This window comes from Coregonus lavaretus (genome assembly GCF_964263955.1).
Source record: "Coregonus lavaretus genome assembly, contig: HAP1_SCAFFOLD_1802, whole genome shotgun sequence".
In the NCBI taxonomy this organism is placed as follows: Eukaryota; Metazoa; Chordata; class Actinopteri; order Salmoniformes; family Salmonidae; genus Coregonus; species Coregonus lavaretus.
The window spans coordinates 16,251-37,992 of record NW_028160893.1 but is presented as its reverse complement, the minus strand read 5'-3'; the positions used below and the strand labels follow the sequence as shown (position 1 = coordinate 37,992).

Sequence of the window (21,742 nt, the reverse complement as noted above, 5' to 3'; positions counted from 1 at the left end):
ATAAAACCAGGGGAAGTAGCACTTAAGCTTTATTTTTCATAGAATTGAATTCAATGCATATTCCATTCATAACATTATCGAAAATATACAAGGCAGAGGGGGCAGGGTTTGCGACTTTTATAAATATGACATTTCTTTATTGATGTAGAATTGTATTATCTTTCACATATCGAACTCAAGTAGAGAGGGCTTGCCTATTTTGTCACCTAGTTCATTCATTGTAAAGAAACGTCTGTAGGCACCAGTCGAGCTGCATTGGCAGGGGGGCTGGTGATGGGTGGTGGTGATGTCAGAGAGGGAGGGGCTTTTTAAAAGGACCATAAAATAACTGCATTCAAGAAAATAGAAAACACTGACAAGGTAATATTATTCAGAAGTCTAAAACTTATGGTAAGAATGCTGCCCCCCCTCCTCTAATTCGCTCAGGCCTTTGGCTCACATCTCCCCCTGAGCCATGATAGATATAAAGAGTTCAGCAAACTAGCTTCCATGTTGGCACCCAACATGTCATAACAATAAGGCTGTCATTTGCATTCTCAGTGGAATGTCATTGTCTTGGGACTTCCGGTGCCAACATGGCACCCACGGAAACTTGTCAAACCCAGTTTGCTGAATTCTGTAGATCTGTGGCGCAGGTGACGCCCGACCCAGCTCTCTTCACTCCTACTCACCCCAACCTGAACACCAGAGTAATTACAGGGGACAGGGCTCGAGCAGCCGGATGGGGAGAGCGAGAGAGAGGCGAAATGAAAAATACAACTCAAGATGATTCCAAACAACAGGCACGTTGGAATAGTGTGTGTGTCGACGCTGTCTAAACTGTCACTGTTAACAGCGGGAAATAGTTTGGTTTCTCACAGAAAAACACTTTCTTTCCCTCTAACAATACACTCCCCCGCCCACCAAAGAGGAGAGGGGATGGGGGAGAGGGGAAAAGTGCGACACTGCACTGCTCTCACCGTTTATGGATGTATGCATACGTGGGTGTGATGAATAAGTGTGTGTGTGTGTCTTTGATCAGGTGTCACGTGATCAGTGGTGTGTGTGTGTGTGTAAATGTGCTGCGGCCTCCTGAAGACATGAAGGTGTGTGTCCGTTCTTCCGTTCAGATGATTTCAAAAGTCTTCTTAAGCTCCATGATAAGCTGCCAGTCAGATTTGCCCATCTCGTCTCTGAACCAGTTCTTCAGGGCATCGATGGACGCTCTGGTGATCTGGAGAACAAAACGAATGACCACATTCAGGACTCCTAATTCTCCCTGTTCTGTTTATAGTCCACTACTTTTGGTACAGAACCCAATGCTGTTAGGGTTTGGGGAGCTGCTGTCAGTACAGTGGAACAGTGAGTACTTACAGCACTTGATACACTGTACTGACCTGAAAAACCCACCACATTGTTTGTGACCGTACCTTGCTGACGAGGATGTCGGTGGCCTCAAAGTGTCGGCCGAACATCTTGGGTGCCTCTCCAGGGATCGGTTCGATCTTTATACAGATCTCCTGGCCCTTCTTGGCACTGTCCACCATCTTGTGGTTGATCTCAATGCTGGTCACGATGCCAATGTCCACAAACTGATAGGGAGTAAATCAGAGTGAGATAATTTTATTATACCCGTTTCTACCAAGATAGAAACCCCACTGAGATTAAACAGATCTCACACACACACACACACACACAGACACAGACCGGTGCACGCACGCACACACTCACCCCCTTGCTGGGCACACAGAGTGGGGTTCCCTGTCTGAGGACCCCAGCCTCCACGTTGACTCCCATGACGATGGGGTCTCTAGAGTTGAAGATGAACTGAGGCAGGATCTTCAGCTTAGTGGGGAACACCGCAATGTGTCTGTTGAGAAACACAGAGAAAACGACTGTTACTACACCACACACTTACTGTCCTGTCTGGAAACCTAGCCCAGGCATACCACACACCTACTGTCCTGTCTGGAAACCTAGCCCAGTCATACCACACACCTACTGTCCTGTCTGGAAACCTAGCCCAGTCATACCACACACCTACTGTCCTGTCTGGAAACCTATCCCAGTCATACCACACACCTACTGTCCTGTCTGGAAACCTATCCCAGTCATACCACACACCTACTGTCCTGTCTGGAAACCTATCCCAGTCATACCACACACCTACTGTCCTGTCTGGAAACCTATCCCAGTCATACCACACACCTACTGTCCTGTCTGGAAACCTATCCCAGTCATACCACACATCTACTGTCCTGTCTGGAAACCTAGCCCAGGCATACCACACACCTACTGTCCTGTCTGGAAACCAAGCCCAGGCATACCACACACCTACTGTCCTGTCTGGAAACCTATCCCAGTCATACCACACACCTACTGTCCTGTCTGGAAACCAAGCCCAGGCATACCACACACCTACTGTCCTGTCTGGAAACCAAGCCCAGGCAGGACAGGTGGAAGCCTTCCAATGGGCTCAGTGTGTATCACTTGTGCCATGGCCTATGACAGCAAAACAAAGTCATGGTTGGTATCATGTAAAGGGTGTGTGTGTGTTCACATACTTGAACTCGTCCTGCTTGGCCTTCTTGTAGTCCTCTCTGTACTTGGTGAAGGCATCAAACAGGTGGTAGATGATCTCAGCACTGAACACCCTCACCCCCAGACTGTCAGCCATCTCCTGGGAGTCCCTCTCCACCTTCACATCAAACGCCAGGATCGTTGCATACCTAGAATAGAATAACATTTCATGTGTGTTATTGTCCAGTTTACACGGAAAGGGTTAATCATGCTGAGACAGTAACCAAACAAACAAATGTATAACAGGAGGGGAAACAGAAAGAGAAAGGTCACATACTGTGGATCATGCTCCAGCATAGTGGAAGCTTTCATCACGTCTTTCTTGTGAACTGGACCGATGTTGATGCCAGCGTACTGTTGGAGGAGACGGAAAAACATGAACATTACAGCACATTATCTCAATACTATATTGTAGTTTGATACGGTGTGTGTGTGTGTGTGTGTGTGTGTGTATGAGCGGTAAGCATATGTGGGTGATACTCACAGGCACTTTGGACACTCGTAGGAACTCGAGCAAGGCTTCCAGGGATCCGAGGGTGGAGGCCTGGACGTACACACCCTTCTCCTCCAGCTTGATGGAGTTCAGCGTCTGTTTCAGTTCCCGCACCAACTCATCCTGCAGGGGAATCACAACGCAGAGGATCTCAATACACCGTGTGTGTGTGTGTGCTAGTAACTCACTCAGAGAAGGAAAAAAAAAAGACAAGGACAGGAAGCAGGGAGCCATTCATAACTATTGACATGTAGCCGTAGGTGGCAAAGGGTTCCAGTCTAACACTATTGAGACACAGCCCTGTTCTCATATACAGCAGCGTTTCTTAAACTATGGGTCGGGTTTCAAAGTGGGCCCTGGGCATGTGAGAGGTGGGTTTGCGAATTATGAGAATACATCTATAAATCACACACTATTCATTCTTAATTTGGGTCGTTGGAGGACGATTTGGGTCACGGGAGGACGGTCAATTTCTCATTTGGGTCTCGAGCTGATTTTTTAAAAAGAAACCCTGATATACAGTACAATGTGCCAGTCTTACCCTGAGCACGGCCACCTCGTCCTCCTTGTGGGCCACCAGCAGGGGGAGCCCTGCCAGGGTCTTCTCCAGGTCTTTCCCCAGGATCTTCACTCCCTGGGCTGTAGACACCTCCTTATGTTTCTCATACTGGTTCTAAATGGGCAAGAGGACAGATCATTCATTAATACTATATATTGGTTCTAAAGAGGACCGGGGGTCAGATCATTCATTAATACTGCACACAGATCATCATTATGGGGCCAATTCTTTTAAGAAAAAGTTTTATTATTGTCACATACACCGGATAGTTGCAGTGAAATGTGTTGTTTTACAGCGTCAGCCATTGTAGTACAGCAACCCTTGTTCAAAGGCACATCAACAGATTTTACACCTTGTCGGCTCGGGTATTCGAACCAGCAACTTTCCGGTTACTGGCCCAATGCGCTAACTGCTAGGCAACCTGCCGCCAATTCTAACTTCCACCGTCAAATTATCGCTTAGTCTGCCATTGACATCAGTGAATTACTTAGTGAAAATGAGACTTGGAAGTGGAAGTTAAGATTAACCCTAGCCAAGTCATGGACAGCATGACATTCCTGTTGAAATCAGGTCATAACTGTTTGCTGCACCTACAAGTGCTCTTTAATAAAGAAAGGCCCAACATAAGCATTTCCTTCATACCTTGACCCGGAGTTCCTTCATGGGTGGAGGCAGCAGCAGCCCCCTGATCTGGGTGACGATGGGTCCCTCCACCCCCGGGACGATGATGGTCATTCCCTCCCGGAGAACCCCATTGATCAGGATCACATCTATCGTGGTGCCCATACCAGGCAGGGCTTTCACCTGAGGATTGACAGACACATGTTGAGTTTAATACAACATTAATAATAAGTGTTAGATGATGGAACGCCAATGACACCGACGCTACGGTAATGACACAGACGCTACGGTAATGACACCGACGCTACGGTAATGACACAGACGCTACGGTAATGACACCGACGCTACGGTAATGACACCGATGTAACAGTAATGACACTGACGTAACAGAAATGCCCCTAAAATAACACAAATCTAACCGTAACAACAACAGGGAGGATTCTTCTTCCTCATCTCAATAAGCTGTGACAGTAATGTAGTAGTTCTCCCTCACCTCCATGACCTGAGCCCTGAGCTCGTCGCAGTGAGCCAGGCGGCGTGCTAGCATGGTCTGGGTGAGCTCCACCAGCAGAGCGATCAGGTTGCCCATGCCGTCCCCGGAGTGGGCCGACGTGGGCACCAGAGACACAAAGGTCCTAGGGTCCTTGTTCTCATGGAAGAGGGCTGCGTTCAGACCCTGTACGAATACACAAGAGAGATATTAAATCAAATCAAAGTTTATTGGTCGCATACACAGATTTGTAGATGTTATTGCAGGTGCAGTGTAATGCTCATGTTTATAGCTCTACCAGTGCAGTAATATCTAGCAACACAATAACAACATACACATAAATATAATAATAAATGAAATTAAGAAATATCAGAACGAGCAATGTCAGAGACCGGAATATAAATATATATATATATATATATATATACACACACACACACACACACACACATATATAATGGTGTGTATAGACAGTATGGACAGTATATGAATAGAAAATGTGTGTACAGCAGTAGCTGTATAGGATGAGCCTTGAATAGAACATAGTATATATACATATGAAGTGGGTAAAACAGTATGTAAACATTCAAGTGACCAGTGTTCAATGACTATGTACATAGGGCAGCAGCCTCTAAGGTGCAGGGTCACTCAGGGTTCACACAATCGGTGCATCGCAATAGTGAAAAGTGCTGTCAACTCCGAAACTCTATTCCCTCCTTTGTTCATATAGTTAGTGACCTGCTGTGCGAACTCCACGATGACAGCTTTGGCCCTCTCGTCAAACTCATCCTTGGTGTTCTTCTTCTGCTTCTTCAGTGTGGCCACCACGTCTGTGTCCGGACTCTTCTTCCAGTCATACAGACGGTCAATCTGGAGTAGACATAGAAATGGAACGAATAGAAGGGACAAGACACATCATGTCACATGGATGGGCAACCAATTAACTACTGCCAGCTATTGAAACCGGTAGCTTTATTCCCAGTCAATTGTGGGCCATTGAGTGCCTTTAATGCATGCAAGTCCTCTACCAGACATATAATCCATCCTTCCATCCATCCCAGAGATAAGCTATGAGCATGTCTGGGAGGTGATCAGACAGAGACTGACCTTGTTAAGTGCTACGATGAAGGGACACTTCTTCTCCTTGAGCAGGTTGATGGACTCCAGGGTCTGAGGCTCCAGACCGTGCATGATGTCCACCACCAGGATGGCTATGTCACACAGAGAGCTGCCCCGGTTCCTCAGGTTACTGGACATAGAGAGAGATGGTGTGAGATGCTGTCAGATACACACACGCAGGCAGTGGCCACACACACTTTTCTGAATGAGGGCTTACCTGAAAGACTCGTGGCCTGGGGTGTCGATGATAAGCATTCCTGGGATTTTAATGGCCTCGTTGTTGAACTGAAGAGGAAACAATGAAATGATTAAAGAACCATTAAACACCAACTATCTATTCAAATCCAATGCCATACATACACTGAGTGTACAAAACATTAGGAACACCTGCTCTTTCCATGACAGACTGACCAGGTGAAAGCTACGATTCCTTATTGATGTCACTTGTTAAATCCACTTCAAATAAGTGAGATGAAGGGGAGGAGACAGGTTAAAGAAGGAATTTTAAGCCTTGAGACAATTGAGACATGGATTGTGTATGTGTGCCATTCAGAGAGTGAATGGGCAAGACAAAAGATTTAAGTGCCTTTGAACAGGGTATGGTAGTAGGTGCCAGGCGCACCCGTTTGAGTGTGTCAAGAACTGCAACGCTGCTGGGTTTTTCACCCTCAACAGTTTCCCGTGTATCAAGAATTGTCCACTACCCAAAGGACATCCAGCTAACTTGACAGAACTGTGGGAAGCATTGGATTCAACATGGGCCAGCATCCCTGTAGAAAGCTTTCGACACCTTGTAGAGTCCATGCTCCGACAAATTGAGGCTGTTCTGAGGGCCAAAGGGGTTGCAACTCAATATTAGGAAGGTGTTCCTAATGTTTTGTACACTCAGTGTACGCTCACGGTTCAGTGTATGACTGTGTCTGAGCAGAAGGGAGAGGCGCAGCGGTACTCACGTTCTTCACCATCTTGGTCTGCTCTACGATGGCCTCCAGAGGTACGTTAGTGGCTCCGATCTGTTGGGTGATCCCTCCTGCCTCTCCGTCCTGTACGTGAGTATGCCTCAACTTGTCCAGGATCTTGGTCTTGCCTGTGTCTACGTGGCCCAGTACACAGACCACGGGGGAGCGGAGCTTGTCCAGGTTGATGTTCTTTATGTTCTCTGCTCGACGTTTCTACACAGGAGAAGCACAGACGGAACCACATCACACTTCTCTACCGTTCAACAGTGTTGATAGGAGTGTGTATGTATGAGACTACCTCAATACGCTTCTTGGCCTTGTCGTAGATCCGCTCCTCTTTAGTGAGATCATCGTCTGAGTCGCTGTCACTACTGGACTCTGAGCTCTCCTTCCCTCCCTTCCTCTTTGTGGCTGGGGCCTGCTGCGGTGCGTGAGGCTGACTCTCCTTCTCCTCCTCCTCCTCACTCTCCTCCTCCTCCTCATCATCCTCTTCCTCCTCGTCCTCATCGTCCTCCTCTTCCTCCGGCTGTGACGAGGGTTTCTGTTGGGGCTGCTTTGGCGTCTCTGGCTTCACCTCAATGTGGACCTTCTTCAGCTCTGTAGAGGGAGAACAGACGTTATGAGGTGTAAGCATGGAGAAAATTCCCACAAGCCTTTGGGAGAGTGCCATATTGCTAAAACCTGAAGTCTGTCCTGTCCTACCTTTGTCCTGATCGATAGTCTCAGCGATAGCCTCCCAGTCATCAACTGCAGACTCAGCTTTCTGCTCTACCTCTGGGGGGAGGGAGGGAGGGAGAGGAAGACGTGATACAAAATGTGACTGAGGCAATGAAAGTTGTCTGGCGTTACACCAAGATCTGGACAACAAGCTGAGGACATAAAGGCAGGCTCAGTCTAAAAAATAAATGGTCCATTTTACCTGCTTCTACTTTGGGAGCTTCCACCGCCATCGGTGAGATGATTGGCTCTGCAGTCTCCGACGTGGGTGACATGACCTCTGAGGTCTCTGACCAGGGAAGAGGAGGAATGAGGGATGAGGCACAAACGAATGAATAGATCAATGATTTTGCAGTTGGAAAGGTATTTGACGTGGATTGGAAGAGGCTGTTACCTTCAGGGGTCTGTGCTTGCTGGGGTTTCTTTTTCCTCTTGTCTCCGTACACTGGCTTCTTCTTTGGCACCGAGTCGTCTTTGGATGGCACTTCAATACCCTGGGCCTTCAGTAGTTCAAGTGTGGCCTCAGCCCTGGCCCGGGCCTCTTTCTGGGCTTTGGTCAGCAGTTTGCCCTCCTTCTTCAGCCTCTCCTTCCTCTCCTTCTCCTTCTGTTTCTTCTTCTCCTTGCGCTCCTGTTCCAGGCGCTCCTGTAGGTGTCACATTGAAGAGGTCAGTTGGTAAGAGGTCAGTGTGTGTGTGTGTGTGTGTGTGTGTACACAGTGTGTGTGTGTGTGTGTATGTGTGTGTACACAGTGTGTGTGTGTGTGTGTATACACAGTGTGTGTGTGTGTGTGTGTGTGTATGTGTGTGTACACAGTGTGTGTGTGTGTGTGTACACAGTGTGTGTGTGTGTATGTGTGTGTACACAGTGTGTGTGTGTATGTGTGTGTCTAACCTGCTCCAGTCTCTGAGCCTCCTGCTCTTCCAGGCGACGCAGGTTCTCCTCTTCCTCCTTCTGGGCGCGCTCCTCTTCCTCCTTCATGCGAGCCAGAGCCTCCTGCATGGCCTTCACTGTGGCCTTGCTGGGTCCCTTCTTCTTCTCCTCTTTCTCCTTGTCCCCCTTCTTCTTCTTCTTGTCTTTCTTGCCCTTCTTGTCTCCCCCTTCCTCTTCTGAAGTAACACAAAAACCCCAACAGAAATCAGTCATAGCACACTAACCTAAACAGTCACACCGTAACCATGAAACTGCAACATCAAGCCATTTCTACATCTTGGACTAATTACATGTAGCGTCACAGTAATGCCACTTTTAACTACTTTGAAAACATTACCATTGGGTTCATTCATTGTTTCAACCACTGCATCAGCTGCTAATGGGTAGAATTAAGATGAGTAATTACAATACTACCAAAGTAGTTCCTACAGGACTTCTACTACTGTGGCTGCATGGAACTACACATTAACACCACATATATTTGTATTTATTATGGACCCCCATTAGTTCCTGCCAAGGCAGCAGCTACTCTTCCTGGGGTCAAGCAAAATTAATTAATTAATTAAGGCATGTAACAAGCTACCTTAAAACAGAAATCTGTTAGTTTCCTTCCCTTACCATTAATTGTTTCAAGCACCTCATCGGCAGCTAATGGGTACAGATAAACATTTACATTCTTAAAACCAAAGTAGTTCCTACATGGTATAGGGGCAACTCATTGTAAAGTGTTGCCATTTAGGCTGTGGAATGGATACAATATTAACCAATTATAAATCTCACCCTCTCCTTGAGGATCAGCCCCTTCCTGATCTTCAATCTCTGCTGCTGGAGTTGGTGCCGCTGGCTCACTCTTCTTCACTACCTCTTTCTCTTTCTTAGGCACTGCTGCCACCTCAGTACTCCCCTCTTTCTCCTCCTCCTTCTCTTTCTGCTTCTTCAGCTTAGCCCTGTCCTCCTCTTTCTTCTTGCGGTCTCTCTCCTTCTTCTCTGCTTTCTTCTGAGCGGCCGTCTTCATCTTGAAGGTTCCCTCCTCCTCTTCCTCCTCTTCATCGTCTGCCTTGGCTTTACCTTTCTTCTTGCCTTTCTTTCCGGCCTGCGACGCGTCCACCGAGCCGTCATCGTCCGAATCATCCTCCCCTCCTCCTCCCCCTTTCCTCGCACCTCCATCCTCATCCTCCTCTTCCTCGTCCGAGGCCTCCTTGCGGCCTCCTTTCTTCCCTGCCTTAGGTTTCCTCCGGGTCCGTGAGGCCTCGTCCTCTGAGTCTGAGCCAGCAGCAGCAGCAGCAGCGGGGGCAGCAGATGTCGTCTTGTCCTTCTGCTTGTCCTCCTTTCCCACGTGACCCGTACCCGAAACCTCTTCGTCTTCCCCGTCGTCATCCTCCAGGCTGGCTCGCTTGCCCTTCCGCGTCTTCTTCTTCTCTGCTTTGGTGGGCGGCGGCGGCTCGGCGGCACTCTCCGGCTCGTCTGTGGCGTCTGGTTTCTGTGGATTGTGGAAGTGATGAGTACTCCATAGGAGCATGTGCTTTGCTAGCCTGGTACAGGGTCATTACATATGCAGATTAGCATTGGGCTATAGCCCAGGGTTTCTGTATGAAAACGTGGTAATTAATCTTAACAGAACATGCACATGACATCCATCTAAACTGGAAGAGGAAATTATTGTCTAAAAACTAACTTTTAAGTGGCACTGACCCGACAATGATAAAGAGTGAATATGCGCAGTGCTCACTCACCGGGGACATGGCCGATGCTCTCCACTGATGCCAGTAAGACAGGCTGTAGGCCTACTGTTGTTTGCTCAATTAAGTTGAGAACTTTGATAAGTAAAAGACAGATTAGTCTTTTCATTTTTACATTTAGTCATTTAGCAGACGCTCTTATCCAGAGCGACTTACAGTTAGTGAGTGCATACATTATTTTTTTATTTTTCATACTGGCCCCCCGTGGGAATCGAACCCACAACCCTGGCGTTGCAAACGCCAGGCTCTACCAACTGAGCTACATCCCTGCCGGCCATTCCCTCCCCTACCCTGGACGACGCTTGGCCAATTGTGCGCCGCCCCATGGGTCTCCCCGAGCCTGGATTCAAACCAGGATCTCTAGTGGCACAGCTAGCACTGCGATGCAGTGCCTTAGACCACTGCGCCACTCAGGAGATGGAGGGACAAGTCTGTGGGGGTTGTCGGCACTAAAGTTACCAGTCCATGAGAACGGTGGCCATTTCGGCCTCACTTTTCCATCTTTCAAAATTAATTCCAATGTTTATCCGGTTTATAGATTGGTCATGATCAGTCCCTTTCTTGCTTCTTTTGCTATTTTGGGGACGAGTTGATTCAGATCCAGGAACAGAGAATCGTGCTTGTTGGCTTCGTCTGCATGCTCTCTTTGTTAAATAGGCTACTGGTTTAAATGGCTTATGGAAGTCTTTATAAAATAATTGCCTCCATGGATATGGTCGGATTTTGCCTAGTCTACTTTGAAGCAAGGTAAAACATGCCTCATAATATGTAGTAAAACGTTCAGGTTCCAAACAATTAAGTAGCTGTATGTTTTCAAAATGCATACGGCTTCCAGCTCATTGCAAAGTGGTGTGTGAAGCGCTGATAAAGCCTGCCTGCCATTGCCTATGCATTTGAATGGCGAATGGGACGCTCACTTCAATTACCATTTGAGAAATAAAAATTGTAGGCATTTTTAATAGTGGCCAAAAAATGGTTAACCCATGATTGCATTTAGAATTGTTGCGCAAAAGCACTGTCTGACAGATTTTCCGCTCAAAGGCTATGTATCTGTATGCTGTGCACGTGTGATAAATAAGATACATCATGAATAATTCCACTAAATTATGCAAATTAACCCATAGACTGATAAGCATGACCGGTCAAATGTATTTACATCAACTGGTATTTCCGTCAATGAATACGCTAAAAAGCATTATTTCGCAATGGGATTTCTTTCCTTCTCCCGGACAATTGGCCGGGGCCAATTTAATTGATCGGCTTTTCTATTTTATTAATTTTTTTGAAGCCGGCTTATACCGGCTAACGGAAACCCTGTTATAGCCTGGTATAGGGTCATTATATAGTCATATTAGCATTGGGCTATAACCTGGTATAGGGTCATTATATAGTCATATTAGCATTGGGCTATAACCTGGTATAAGGTCATTATATAGTCATATTAGCATTGGGCTATAACCTGGTATAGGGTCATTATATAGTCATATTAGCATTGGGCTATAACCTGGTATAGGGTCATTATATAGTCATATTAGCATTGGGCTATAACCTGGTATAGGGTCATTATATAGTCATATTAGCATTGGGCTATAACCTGGTATAGGGTCATTACATATGCAGATTAGCATATGGCTATACTTTACCTTGCTGCCTTTAGCTCCCGTGGTTTCAAGAGACAGTTCCTCCAGCTCTTTCAGGATGTCATCTTCACTGTCAAAGATCAAATCATTATGATCAGTACACAGTAGACTGCAAAGTCCAAGGCAAGTATAGAAAATATTTCCGTCCAACAGTTGGTTGTTATTTCCATAATGATTTGAAATGGAGCGTTCATTACTGTCGAAGACAGGAAATAAAAGACTTACTCAAATTCCTCTTTCTTTTTGTCTTTCTTCTTCTTGGCTTTTCCTTTACCTTGTTCCTTGGAGGCTCCCGCGCCTTCGATTTCTGCTGCTAGGGCGTCAAGGTCGATGCCATCGTCTTTGGCACTGAAATAAAGTCACGCAAATCACATATGATGCGCATTACACTTGGCAATAGACAGCATCGTCAAACATAGTTGGGAACTGTATATGCATTCGTAAATCAATTCCTTTCTTGAGTTGGGCTCTGGGATGGAACAACTGTTGAGCATCTGAGTTTATGGTTGTTTGTGGGGGAAAGGGGTTGAGTGTGTATGAGTGTTTGTGTGTGTATGTATGTATCCCACAACTGTTGCTAGGGAGTAAAGATGTTAGGGCCAATATAGGATGAATCACAATAATTGTTTGCTAAAATAATAATTGCTTTCCAAAAATGTAATTTTAACACAAATGATTGGCTCAAACACATTAAGAAGGAAAGTAATTACACAAATTAACTTTTAACAAGGCACACCTGTTAATTGAAATGCATTCCAGGTGACTACCTCATGAAGCTGGTTGAGAGAATGCCAAGAGTGTGCAAAGCTGTCATCAAGGTAAAGGGTGGCTACTTTGAAGAATCTCAAATATAAAATATATTTTGATTTGTTTAACACTTTTTTGGTTACTACATGATTCCATGTGTGTTATTTCATAGTTTTGATGTCTTAACTATTATTCTACAATGTAGAAAATAGTAAAAATAAAGAAAAACTCTGGAATGAGTGTGTCCAAACTTGACTGGTACTGTATATAAATATATATGGGGGATTGGAAATGACAATTACATTAATGGAAGCTACAATCTATCGGCAATATTAAAGCTGATCTACCCCCTAAAAAATTATCATAATAAAAAAAAAGATATGTGTGTATATATATATATATATATATATATACATACATACATATACATACACATACATACATACAGTGGCATATGAAAGTATTCACCCCCCTTGGCATTTTTCCTATTTTGTTGACTTACAACCTGGAATTAAAATTGATTTTTGGGGGGTATGTATCATTTGATTTACACAACATGCCTACCACTTTGAAGATGCAAAATATTTTTTGGGGTGAAACAAACAAGACAAAAAAAACAGAAAACTTGAGCGCGCATAACTATTCACCCCCCAAAGTCAGTACTTTGTAGAGCCACCTTTTGCAGCAATTACAGCTGCAAGTCTCTTGGGGTATGTCTTTATAAGCTTGGCACATCTAACCACTGGGATTTTTGCCCATTGTTCAAGACAAAACTGCTCCAGCTCCTTCAAGTTGGATGGGTTCCACTGGTGTATAGCAATCTTTAAGTCATACCACAGATTCTCAATTGGATTGAGGTCTGGGCTTTGACTAGGCCATTCCAAGACATTTAAATGTTTCTCCTTAAACCACTCGAGGGTTGCTTTAGCAGTATGCTGAAGGTCATTGTCCTGCTGGAAGGTGAACCTCCGTCCCAGTCTCAAATCTCTGGAAGACTGAAACAGGTTTCCCTCAAGAATGTCCCTGTATTTAGCGCCATCCATCATTCCTTCAATTCTGACCAGTTTTCCAGTCCCTGCCGATGAAAAACATGGATGGTGTTCTTGGGGTGATGAGAGGTGATGGGTTTGCGCCAGACAAAGAGTTTTCCTTGATGGCCAAAAAGCTCAATTTTAGTCTCATCTGACCAGAGTACCTTCTTCCATATGTTTGGGGAGTCTCCCACATGGCTTTTGGCGAACACCAAACGTGTTTGCTTATTTTTTTCTTTAAGCAATGGCATTTTTCTGGCCACTCTTCCGTAAAGCCCAGCTCTGTGGACTGTACGGCTTAAAGTGGTCCTATGGACAGATACTTCAATCTCTGCTGTGGAGCTTTGCAGCTCCTTCAGGGTTATCTTTGGTCTCTTTGTTGCCTCTTTGATTAATGCCCTCCTTGCCTGGTCCGTGAATTCTGGTGGGCGGCCTTCTCTTGGCAGGTTTGTTGTGGTGCCATATTTTTTCTATTTTTTAATAATGGATTTAATGGTGCTCCGTGGGATGTTAAAAGTTCCGGATATTTTTTTATAACCCAACCCTGATCTGTACTTCTCCACAACTTTGTCCCTGACCTGTTTGGAGAGCTCCTTGGTCTTCATGGTGCCGCTTGCTTGGTGGTGCCCCTTGCTTAGTGGGGTTGCAGACTCTGGGGCCTTTCAGAACAGGTGTATATATACACTGAGATCATGTGACACAGATTGCACACAGGTGGACTTTATTTAACTCATTATGTGACTTCTGAAGGTAATTGGTTGCACCAGATCTTATTTAGGGGCTTCATTGCAAAGGGGGTGAATACATATGCACACACCACTTTTCCGGTATTTATTATTTAGAATGTTTTGAAACAAGTAATTTTCTTTCATTTCACTTCACCAATTTGGACTATTTTGTGTATGTCCATTACATGAAATCCAAATAAAAATCAATTTAAATTACAGGTTGTAATGCAACAAAATAGGAAAAACGCCAAGGGGGATGAATACTTTTGCAAGGCACTGTAGTTGGGAACCACATGCTTCTCAGTGCAGATTTCTGCCATATGCTATGTAACAAAAAATGCAGGCTTAGCAGCAAAATTATACAAACTAGTAAGGCATGTGTGGTATTAAAAATATTTGCAGCCTTGATCAAATTAGCACATTTCACGCAAATATGATTTTCATATCCAGGCTGACAAGGAGGGTACAGAGTCAGTCACAGTCAGTCCGTCCCAGGCAGACACAGTCAGTCCGACCCAGGCAGACACAGTCAGTCCGACCCAGGCAGACACAGTCAGTCCGACCCAGGCAGACACAGTCAGTCCGACCCAGGCAGACACAGTCAGTCCGACCCAGACAGAGAGTCAGTCAGTCACAGGACACTAAAAAGGTTGTCAACAGAAAATGTCGACAGCTTTGAAGGCTTTACTACAGTCGTGGTCAAAAGTTGAGAATGATATACATTTTCACAAAGTCTGCTGCCTCAGTTTTTATGATGGCAATTTGCATATACTCCAGAATGGTATGAACAGTGATCAGATGAATTGCAAAGTCCCTCTTTGCCATGAAAATGAACTTAATCCCAAAAAACATTTCCACTGCATTTCAGCCCTGCCACAAAAGGACCAGCTGACATCATGTCAGTGATTATCTCGTTAACACAGGTGAGAGTGTTGATGAGGACAAGGGTGGAGATCATTCTGTCATGCTGATTGAGTTAGAATAACAGACTGGAAGCTTTAAAAGGAGGGTGGTGCATGAAATCATTGTTCTTCCTCTGTTAACCATGGTTACCTGCAAGGAAACACGTGCCATCATCATTGCTTTGCACAAAAAGGGCTTCACAGGCAAGGATATTGCTGCTAGTAAGATTGCACCTAAATCAACCATTTATCGGATCATCAAGAACTTCAAGGAGAGAGGTTCAATTGTTGTGAAGAAGGCTTCAGGGCGCCCAAGAAAGTCCAGCAAGCGCCAGGACCGTCTCCTAAAGTTAATTCAGCTGCGGGATCGGGGCACCACCAGTGCAGAGCTTGCTCAGGAATGGCAGCAGGCAGGTGTGAGTGCATCTGCACGCACAGTGAGGCAAAGAGTTTTGGAGGATGGCCTGGTGTCAAGAAGGGCAGCGAGGAAGCCACTTCTCTCCTGGAAAAACATCAGGGACAGACTGATATTCTGCAAAAGGTACAGGGATTGGACTGCTGAGGACTGGAGTAAAGTCATTTTCTCTGATGAATCCCCTTTCCGATTTTTTGGGGCATCCAGAAAAAAGCTTGTCCGGAGAAGACAAGGTGAGCGCTACCATCAGTCCTGTGTCATGCCAACAGTAAAGCATCCTGAGACCATTCATGTGTGGGGTTGCTTCTCAGCCAAGGGAGTGGGCTCACTTCCAATTTTGCCTAAGAACAAATCCATGAATAAAGAATGGTACCAACACATGCTCCGAGAGCAACTTCTTCCAACCATCCAAGAACAGTTTGGTGACGAACAATGCTTTTTCCAGCATGCTGGAGCACCTTGCCATAAGGCAAAAGTGAAAACTAAGTGGCTCGGGGAACAAAACATCGAAATTTTGGGTCCATGGCCAGGAAACTCCCCAGACCTTAATCCCATTGAGAACTTGTGGTCAATCCTCAAGAGGCGGGTGGACAAACAAAAACCCACAAATTCTGACAAACTCCAAGCATTGATTATGCAAGAATGGGCTGCCATCAGTCAGGATGTGGCCCAGAAGTTAATTGACAGCATGCCAGGGCGGATTGCAGAGGTCTTGAAAAAGAAGGGTAAACACTGCAAATATTGACTCTTTGCATAAACTTAATGTAAATGTCAATAAAAGCCTTTGACACTTATGGAATGCTTATAATTATACTTCAGTATACCATAGTAACATCTGACAAAAATATCTAAAAACACTGAAGCAGCAAACTTTGAGAAGACCAATACTTGTTTCATTCTCAAAACTTTTGACCACGACTGTACAGTCCTAAAATGACTCACAAGTGGCCACAAATCAACCCTGACTGTGGGAAGTGTGCATCCAACAACAACACCTGCTGCACACTGTTAAACCTACTGTCCAAAAAATGCAATATCTAATTCTAGACCTTCAGTCTTATGTCCGACGGTTGAAGATGAAGACCAAACATGAAAGCCAAACAACTTCAGTCCCTAACCTGTAATGACCATTATGAACCTACTGATAACCACCATCTCAACTACTAACCACCCACAATCCAACCACAACAACCTTACCTGAAGCAGGACATGGATCTTTGAGGCTAAAAGCCCTACGTCTGCTCATCCTCAGCCTTTATACAGACGGAGAGGCTAGCGTCCTTGCATGCCTGTTGCATCAGCAGTGGAAAGCACCTCTATATTTGAATGGACAGGGCCCAACCCCGGGTATAATACACAGGATGCACAGTGCACACACCCTAGCCTCTGTGTAATGAAATCATGAAGAAGCAGCTGATAGAACAGGATAACTATCAACATCCTGTCTATCAATGTTATTCCTTTCACTTATTTACCCGTAATAACTACTATGAATATTGCTTATATACAAGTGCCTTTAGGGTTAGGGTTAGGGTTAGGGGTTGTTTCTGGACCAGACCTGTAATAGTCGTTGGTTACGGGGAACAGAGAGGACCATAGTTAATCAAGCTTGAATATCCTTCCGCCATTGGCGTTCTGCGCCATCTTTAGCCCTGGCCTGGTATCATCTTGACCTTACTGCAGCGTTGACTGGAGCAGGCAGCAGATCAGTAGTATACAGTACAAGGGGTGAGAGCTCACCATCACAGCAGGTCAGTCAATATATATCCCTCAATAATCAACTTAAATGGCAGCTTCCGCCGCCAAGCCAGCACGGCACTAAGGCCTACTGTCTCTGTCTATTATCTGTCAAGACTCATTCCCACAGACAAAAGCAGACACCTGGTCATGCCTTTCAAAGGGTGGATTTGAGTGCCTACTACTAGTAGTCAGTGTAGATTAGTGCACTTGGCAGACAAGCATCCATTGTAGGCCTATGCCTTAATGAGACATGTCAGTGTCAGTTGACATCTATTCAGGAATGTATCATCCATTTATGAACAACATTGGTTAAGACTTTTAGTAGTAATACCTAAAACTTGGCAATGGAAAATATATATATTCTAGACATTGAGATCAGCATTACTATGAGAACAGTGCTTTATTCTGAAGCTCCCCAAACTGAGGGGGACAACAACAAATCTAACTGGTGTATCAATCGCAAGTGACCCCGTTGACTTACATGGGGACACAGCCATTGGATGGATACTCAAGCCATAGAGGCGACAGTGGGGACAATGAATGAGGGCCCTTTCTGACAGCACAATGAAAAGGGATGATGTTGCAGGCATGGGGCATAGCCAGGCTGGAGGTCCTCACTCATGTTATCAGTGACTCAAAGATTCAGTAATAGTTCGCTGACAATGTCCTCTTAGAATTGCATCCTAGATAGCTAGTTATCTGCGTTTTCCTATTAGTTAGTGAGCAAGCTAGCTAAGAGATAGCTCACGAGCTAATGGAAATTAACTTTAGAATGTGACTGACTGTCTGCATTGAGCCTGGCTAGCTAGCATAATCAGCTATAGTAGCTATCTGGTAGTAGGGTGTCAATGTAGCTGCATAACATATGCTAACTAATAGCGAAAATAATAGGTTTAGTGTCTCTGTTGGGCCAAATCAAGCAGGTTTATACGAGATATAAATTGATTAATTCATTGTCAATATGAAAGGTATAAAACAAGTGCGCGATGATAACGTTAGCTTATTAATAAGCTCAAGACAGGAGGCCTAGCCAAAGCAATCTGCCGCCACATGAAACTCATGGCTCCAGTATCATGCTAATGCTAGCGAGCTCAGCCTGTACGACTAGCTAGCTAGCTATATTCATAGAAGTCTGTTGCATACATCGCAACTTATTCAAATCTTATGACACACGGGCCACACTATCATTTACCTGTCTTCGCCTGACTTTTTCTGTTTCTTCCCCATTCTCCTTGCTTTTTTTATCCACAATGTTCAGCCTCGTTGTTCGCCGATACAGCACATATGGTTGGTCCAATGAGTGTTGGTCACACATCCTGCGCAGTTGCAGAGCGTTTTCTGTTGTCTGTGCTGAAGTGAAGGGCATCTTCACTGCGCAAACTGCGCAGGTATTATGGAGTAAAAAATTATTGTCACATACACCGGATAGGTGCATAGAAATGTGTTGTTTTACAGGGTCAACCATAGTAGTACGGCGTCCCTGGAGCAAATCAGGGTTAAGTGCCTTGCTCAAGGGCACATCGACAGATTTTTCATCTTGTCGGCTAACGTATTCAAACTAATGACCTTTCAGTTACTGGTCCAACACTCTAACCACTAGGCCAAAGATTTGTATAATTAACCCAAGATAGACCACAGCATGTTGTTTACAATGAGAGCAAATTAATCATAGTGGGCACTGAGCAGAACAAGCAAGGAGGTGGGCAGAGCCAAGCACGAGCTAACGAAATCCTATTGGCCCGTTCTAGCATGTATTTGCATATTTCCGTTAGGGAACGCCTACTCCATGAAGTGCGTGTGTGCAATTACTCAATTCGCATTTCGCCCTTGCACTCCTTCTAAACAAAGCTATTTTTATTTTTTTACTTTGGCAAAGGGTAAAGTTGACAAAACTTAGTCCACTCTGCTCAATAACATATTTTTCTTTTGGGAACAGAAAACTGTATTGAGATTAAATGTTTCATCAATAAGAAAATGTGCAGAATGTCAGCCAAAATCCATCTCGCTCCATCTTCCCCCACTGCAGGCCACTGGGCTTCCTCTCATCACGTGTGTTTCGAAGCAGAGGATCACTGGTTCAGGCCCAGTATGGGGAACTTGGACAGTGGAGGAAGCTAAGTTGTTAGCAGCACACTGACCCCCATTACAGAGGGAGCTTTTATTGTGGGGGAAAGGATGTAACCTATTTTCTAAAGGGTATATTTAAGAAATATGGCCAGAGGGGGTATGGTATATGGCCAATATACCACAGCTAAGGGCTGTTCTTAAGCACGATGCAGCGCTGAGTGCCTGGATACAGCCCTTAGCCGTGGTATATTGGCCATATATCACAAACCCCCGAGGTGCCTTATTGCTATTATAAACTGTTTACCAGCATAATTAGAATAGTAAAAAAAAAAATTCTGGTCATACCCGTGGTATACGGTCTGCTATACCACAGCTTTCAGCCAATCAGCATTCAAGACTCCCGGTTCATAATAATGTTTATAACATGTTTATTAAAGGACGATGGTCCAGTTCAGTTTTAACTATCATAGGTAGATGTTTATACACAATTTATGCATTGTAAATACTTTGTGTGCATGTAAAGTCAGGGTCTACAGATCATTTTCTAAAACTGCTATACAGAGAGCACCCCTTCCCTCGGACCAGAGATATTGGTGATGAAACTATCCCAATAATAAAACGCTGGACAACAATACATGTCATGGAGCAGTGCTTTATTCACATCATGAAGATAACTCTTCGGCACAGATTATACATCTTCCTTTCAAGTTCTTTATTTTGTGGGATTGTCCTCAGCAATTCTGCTGCGAGTACTGACGTCTCGTAGGGACATAATTTCCCACCTATCAGGTGTAAGGAGAACTCTCGAGACAACTCCACAGGTAGCCAGTCCGATGGAACCTCAATGTCACAAGATTCTATAATGCCATTCTTGATGTCCATGTTTAGAGTTGCATTGCAGATAGACATGTCATCTTTCAACTTAAACGTCGTACAGATACTGAACTTAGGAGTTCTTCCAAATGTCCACTCCCATGCCAGCAGTTCATGGGCCATTCTTTGGATACCAGGCAAGGACAGCTCATCACTTGGGTCCACAAGTGTTACAGGGCTGCTGAAAGCAAACTCTGTGTTGTACTGGGATGCCACTGAATCCATGATAGTGTCACAGTCCAACGTCGGGTCCTCATCCAGCAGGTTTTTCACAGGGGATGGCACGCTTTGCGTTGCATTGCTCTTGATACCCTGGCAGGTCGGTTTCAGCACCGCGGACAGCAGTGCCCTGTCGACCGAACACAGCAGAGTGCAGTGGTGGTAAGCTGCTGTCCTTCCCAATTTAGCAGCGGTTCCTGAAATCTTGTGGTGGCCATTCAGCAAGATGTCAAACCTCTCTGTTGCACGTACATCCAGGTCTGGCCTGAGTCCTTTCAAAGCACTTGTCACGACTTGGAGATTCCTGTGACGGTCATAGTTTTTTTTAGACGTGAAGAAAGTCAAATTGACATTTCCTAAATCGTGGAATACAGTCCCGCCCCCACTGCGTCGCCTGGCGAGCGGTATCCCTTTCTGTCTCATGACCTGAAGGTTGCACTCTTGCCACGGGTTCTGATGTCTCCCTATCACCACCGCTGGGGCATTACTCCATAAGAATAGTATACTCCGGTTTTGGAGATCAACATGATCGTGTATCCAGTCCTCTAATGCTAAGTTTTCAAATATGTCTGTTGACAAAGATTTGAGGATCAGTCCTGACTTACCAGTCTCGTCAATGACAGCTGACAATGTGCTCTTGTCTCGAGCCCATCGAAAACAGGCTTGGGATTTTGCGCACAAATTCGAGAATGTCCTTAAAATCATCGCGCCTCTATCTGTCGTTTCTTCTGTACATCTGAAAAGAGTTAATCACTTTTGTGCAATTAAACTTTTCAAATAAATGAATGGAAACGTTCAGAGTGAATACGTTTTCAGATCCAATGAGTTTGTCCACACACACTTCCGCTGTTTTCCTCGTATTTTCTTGACGGCACAATTTATTTACCCTTGTTGTAACACTGCCACCTGCTGTGCTGGAGTGATATCCACTCCTCTATTGCTCAAGTGATTTTAGATGCCGGTCTTACATCGCCACCCAGCGGTATAATTTGTATTTTGAGTCAAATAGGATTTACTAGGTCCTGAGGGGCAGGGTTGGTTTTAAAATATTATTTTTGGCTGATCTTGCAAAAATCAACAAACTCACAGGCTAACACTTGCCCCTCTGCAAAAGCAGCCACAAAAGGCTCACTATATGGAAGTATAATGTACTGCAGAGGGACAAAAGGTAGGCTCCCACAAAACAGATTGAC

General features: G+C 45.0%; 2 protein-coding genes across 2 annotated transcripts; both read right to left on the bottom strand.

Annotated features, from left to right (window-relative positions):
- Positions 1-12: 12 nt before the first annotated feature.
- Positions 13-18,701, bottom strand: LOC311121341 (eukaryotic translation initiation factor 5B-like). Its single transcript, XM_084195843.1, has 22 exons — positions 18,583-18,701; positions 12,053-12,175; positions 11,831-11,897; positions 9,229-9,928; positions 8,410-8,624; positions 7,912-8,161; positions 7,720-7,806; positions 7,503-7,574; positions 7,099-7,397; positions 6,795-7,013; positions 6,059-6,126; positions 5,830-5,971; positions 5,461-5,592; positions 4,726-4,908; positions 4,254-4,415; positions 3,594-3,725; positions 3,044-3,175; positions 2,837-2,913; positions 2,544-2,708; positions 1,711-1,849; positions 1,410-1,571; positions 13-1,213 (listed from the first exon to the last, which is right to left on the bottom strand). Exons 1-22 carry the CDS (start codon positions 18,615-18,617, stop codon positions 1,106-1,108), a joined length of 3,669 nt encoding a protein of 1,222 aa, XP_084051969.1. The 5' UTR covers positions 18,618-18,701; the 3' UTR covers positions 13-1,105.
- A 1,413-nt stretch (positions 18,702-20,114) lies between these two features.
- LOC311121340 (lipoyl amidotransferase LIPT1, mitochondrial-like) lies at positions 20,115-21,355 on the bottom strand (the record flags this gene model as incomplete). Its single annotated transcript, XM_084195842.1, has 1 exon — positions 20,115-21,355. The coding sequence occupies exon 1, from the start codon at positions 21,252-21,254 to the stop codon at positions 20,115-20,117; it is 1,140 nt and encodes a 379-aa protein (XP_084051968.1). The 5' UTR covers positions 21,255-21,355.
- Positions 21,356-21,742: the final 387 nt, after the last annotated feature.

What these genes read in the sequence shown, in the direction of transcription:
- LOC311121341 (XM_084195843.1), bottom strand. Translation starts at nt 18,617, where the DNA reads ATGGGGAAGAAACAGAAAAAGTCAGGCGAAGACAG. An exon ending in TGAAGGAACTCCGGGTCAAG is followed by an intron (nt 3,726 to 4,253) that starts GTATGAAGGAAA and finishes TTGCCCATTTAG; the next exon opens with AACCAGTATGAGAAACATAA. An exon ending in TCTGTGTGCCCAGCAAGGGG is followed by an intron (nt 1,572 to 1,710) that starts GTGAGTGTGTGC and finishes ACTCCCTATCAG; the next exon opens with TTTGTGGACATTGGCATCGT.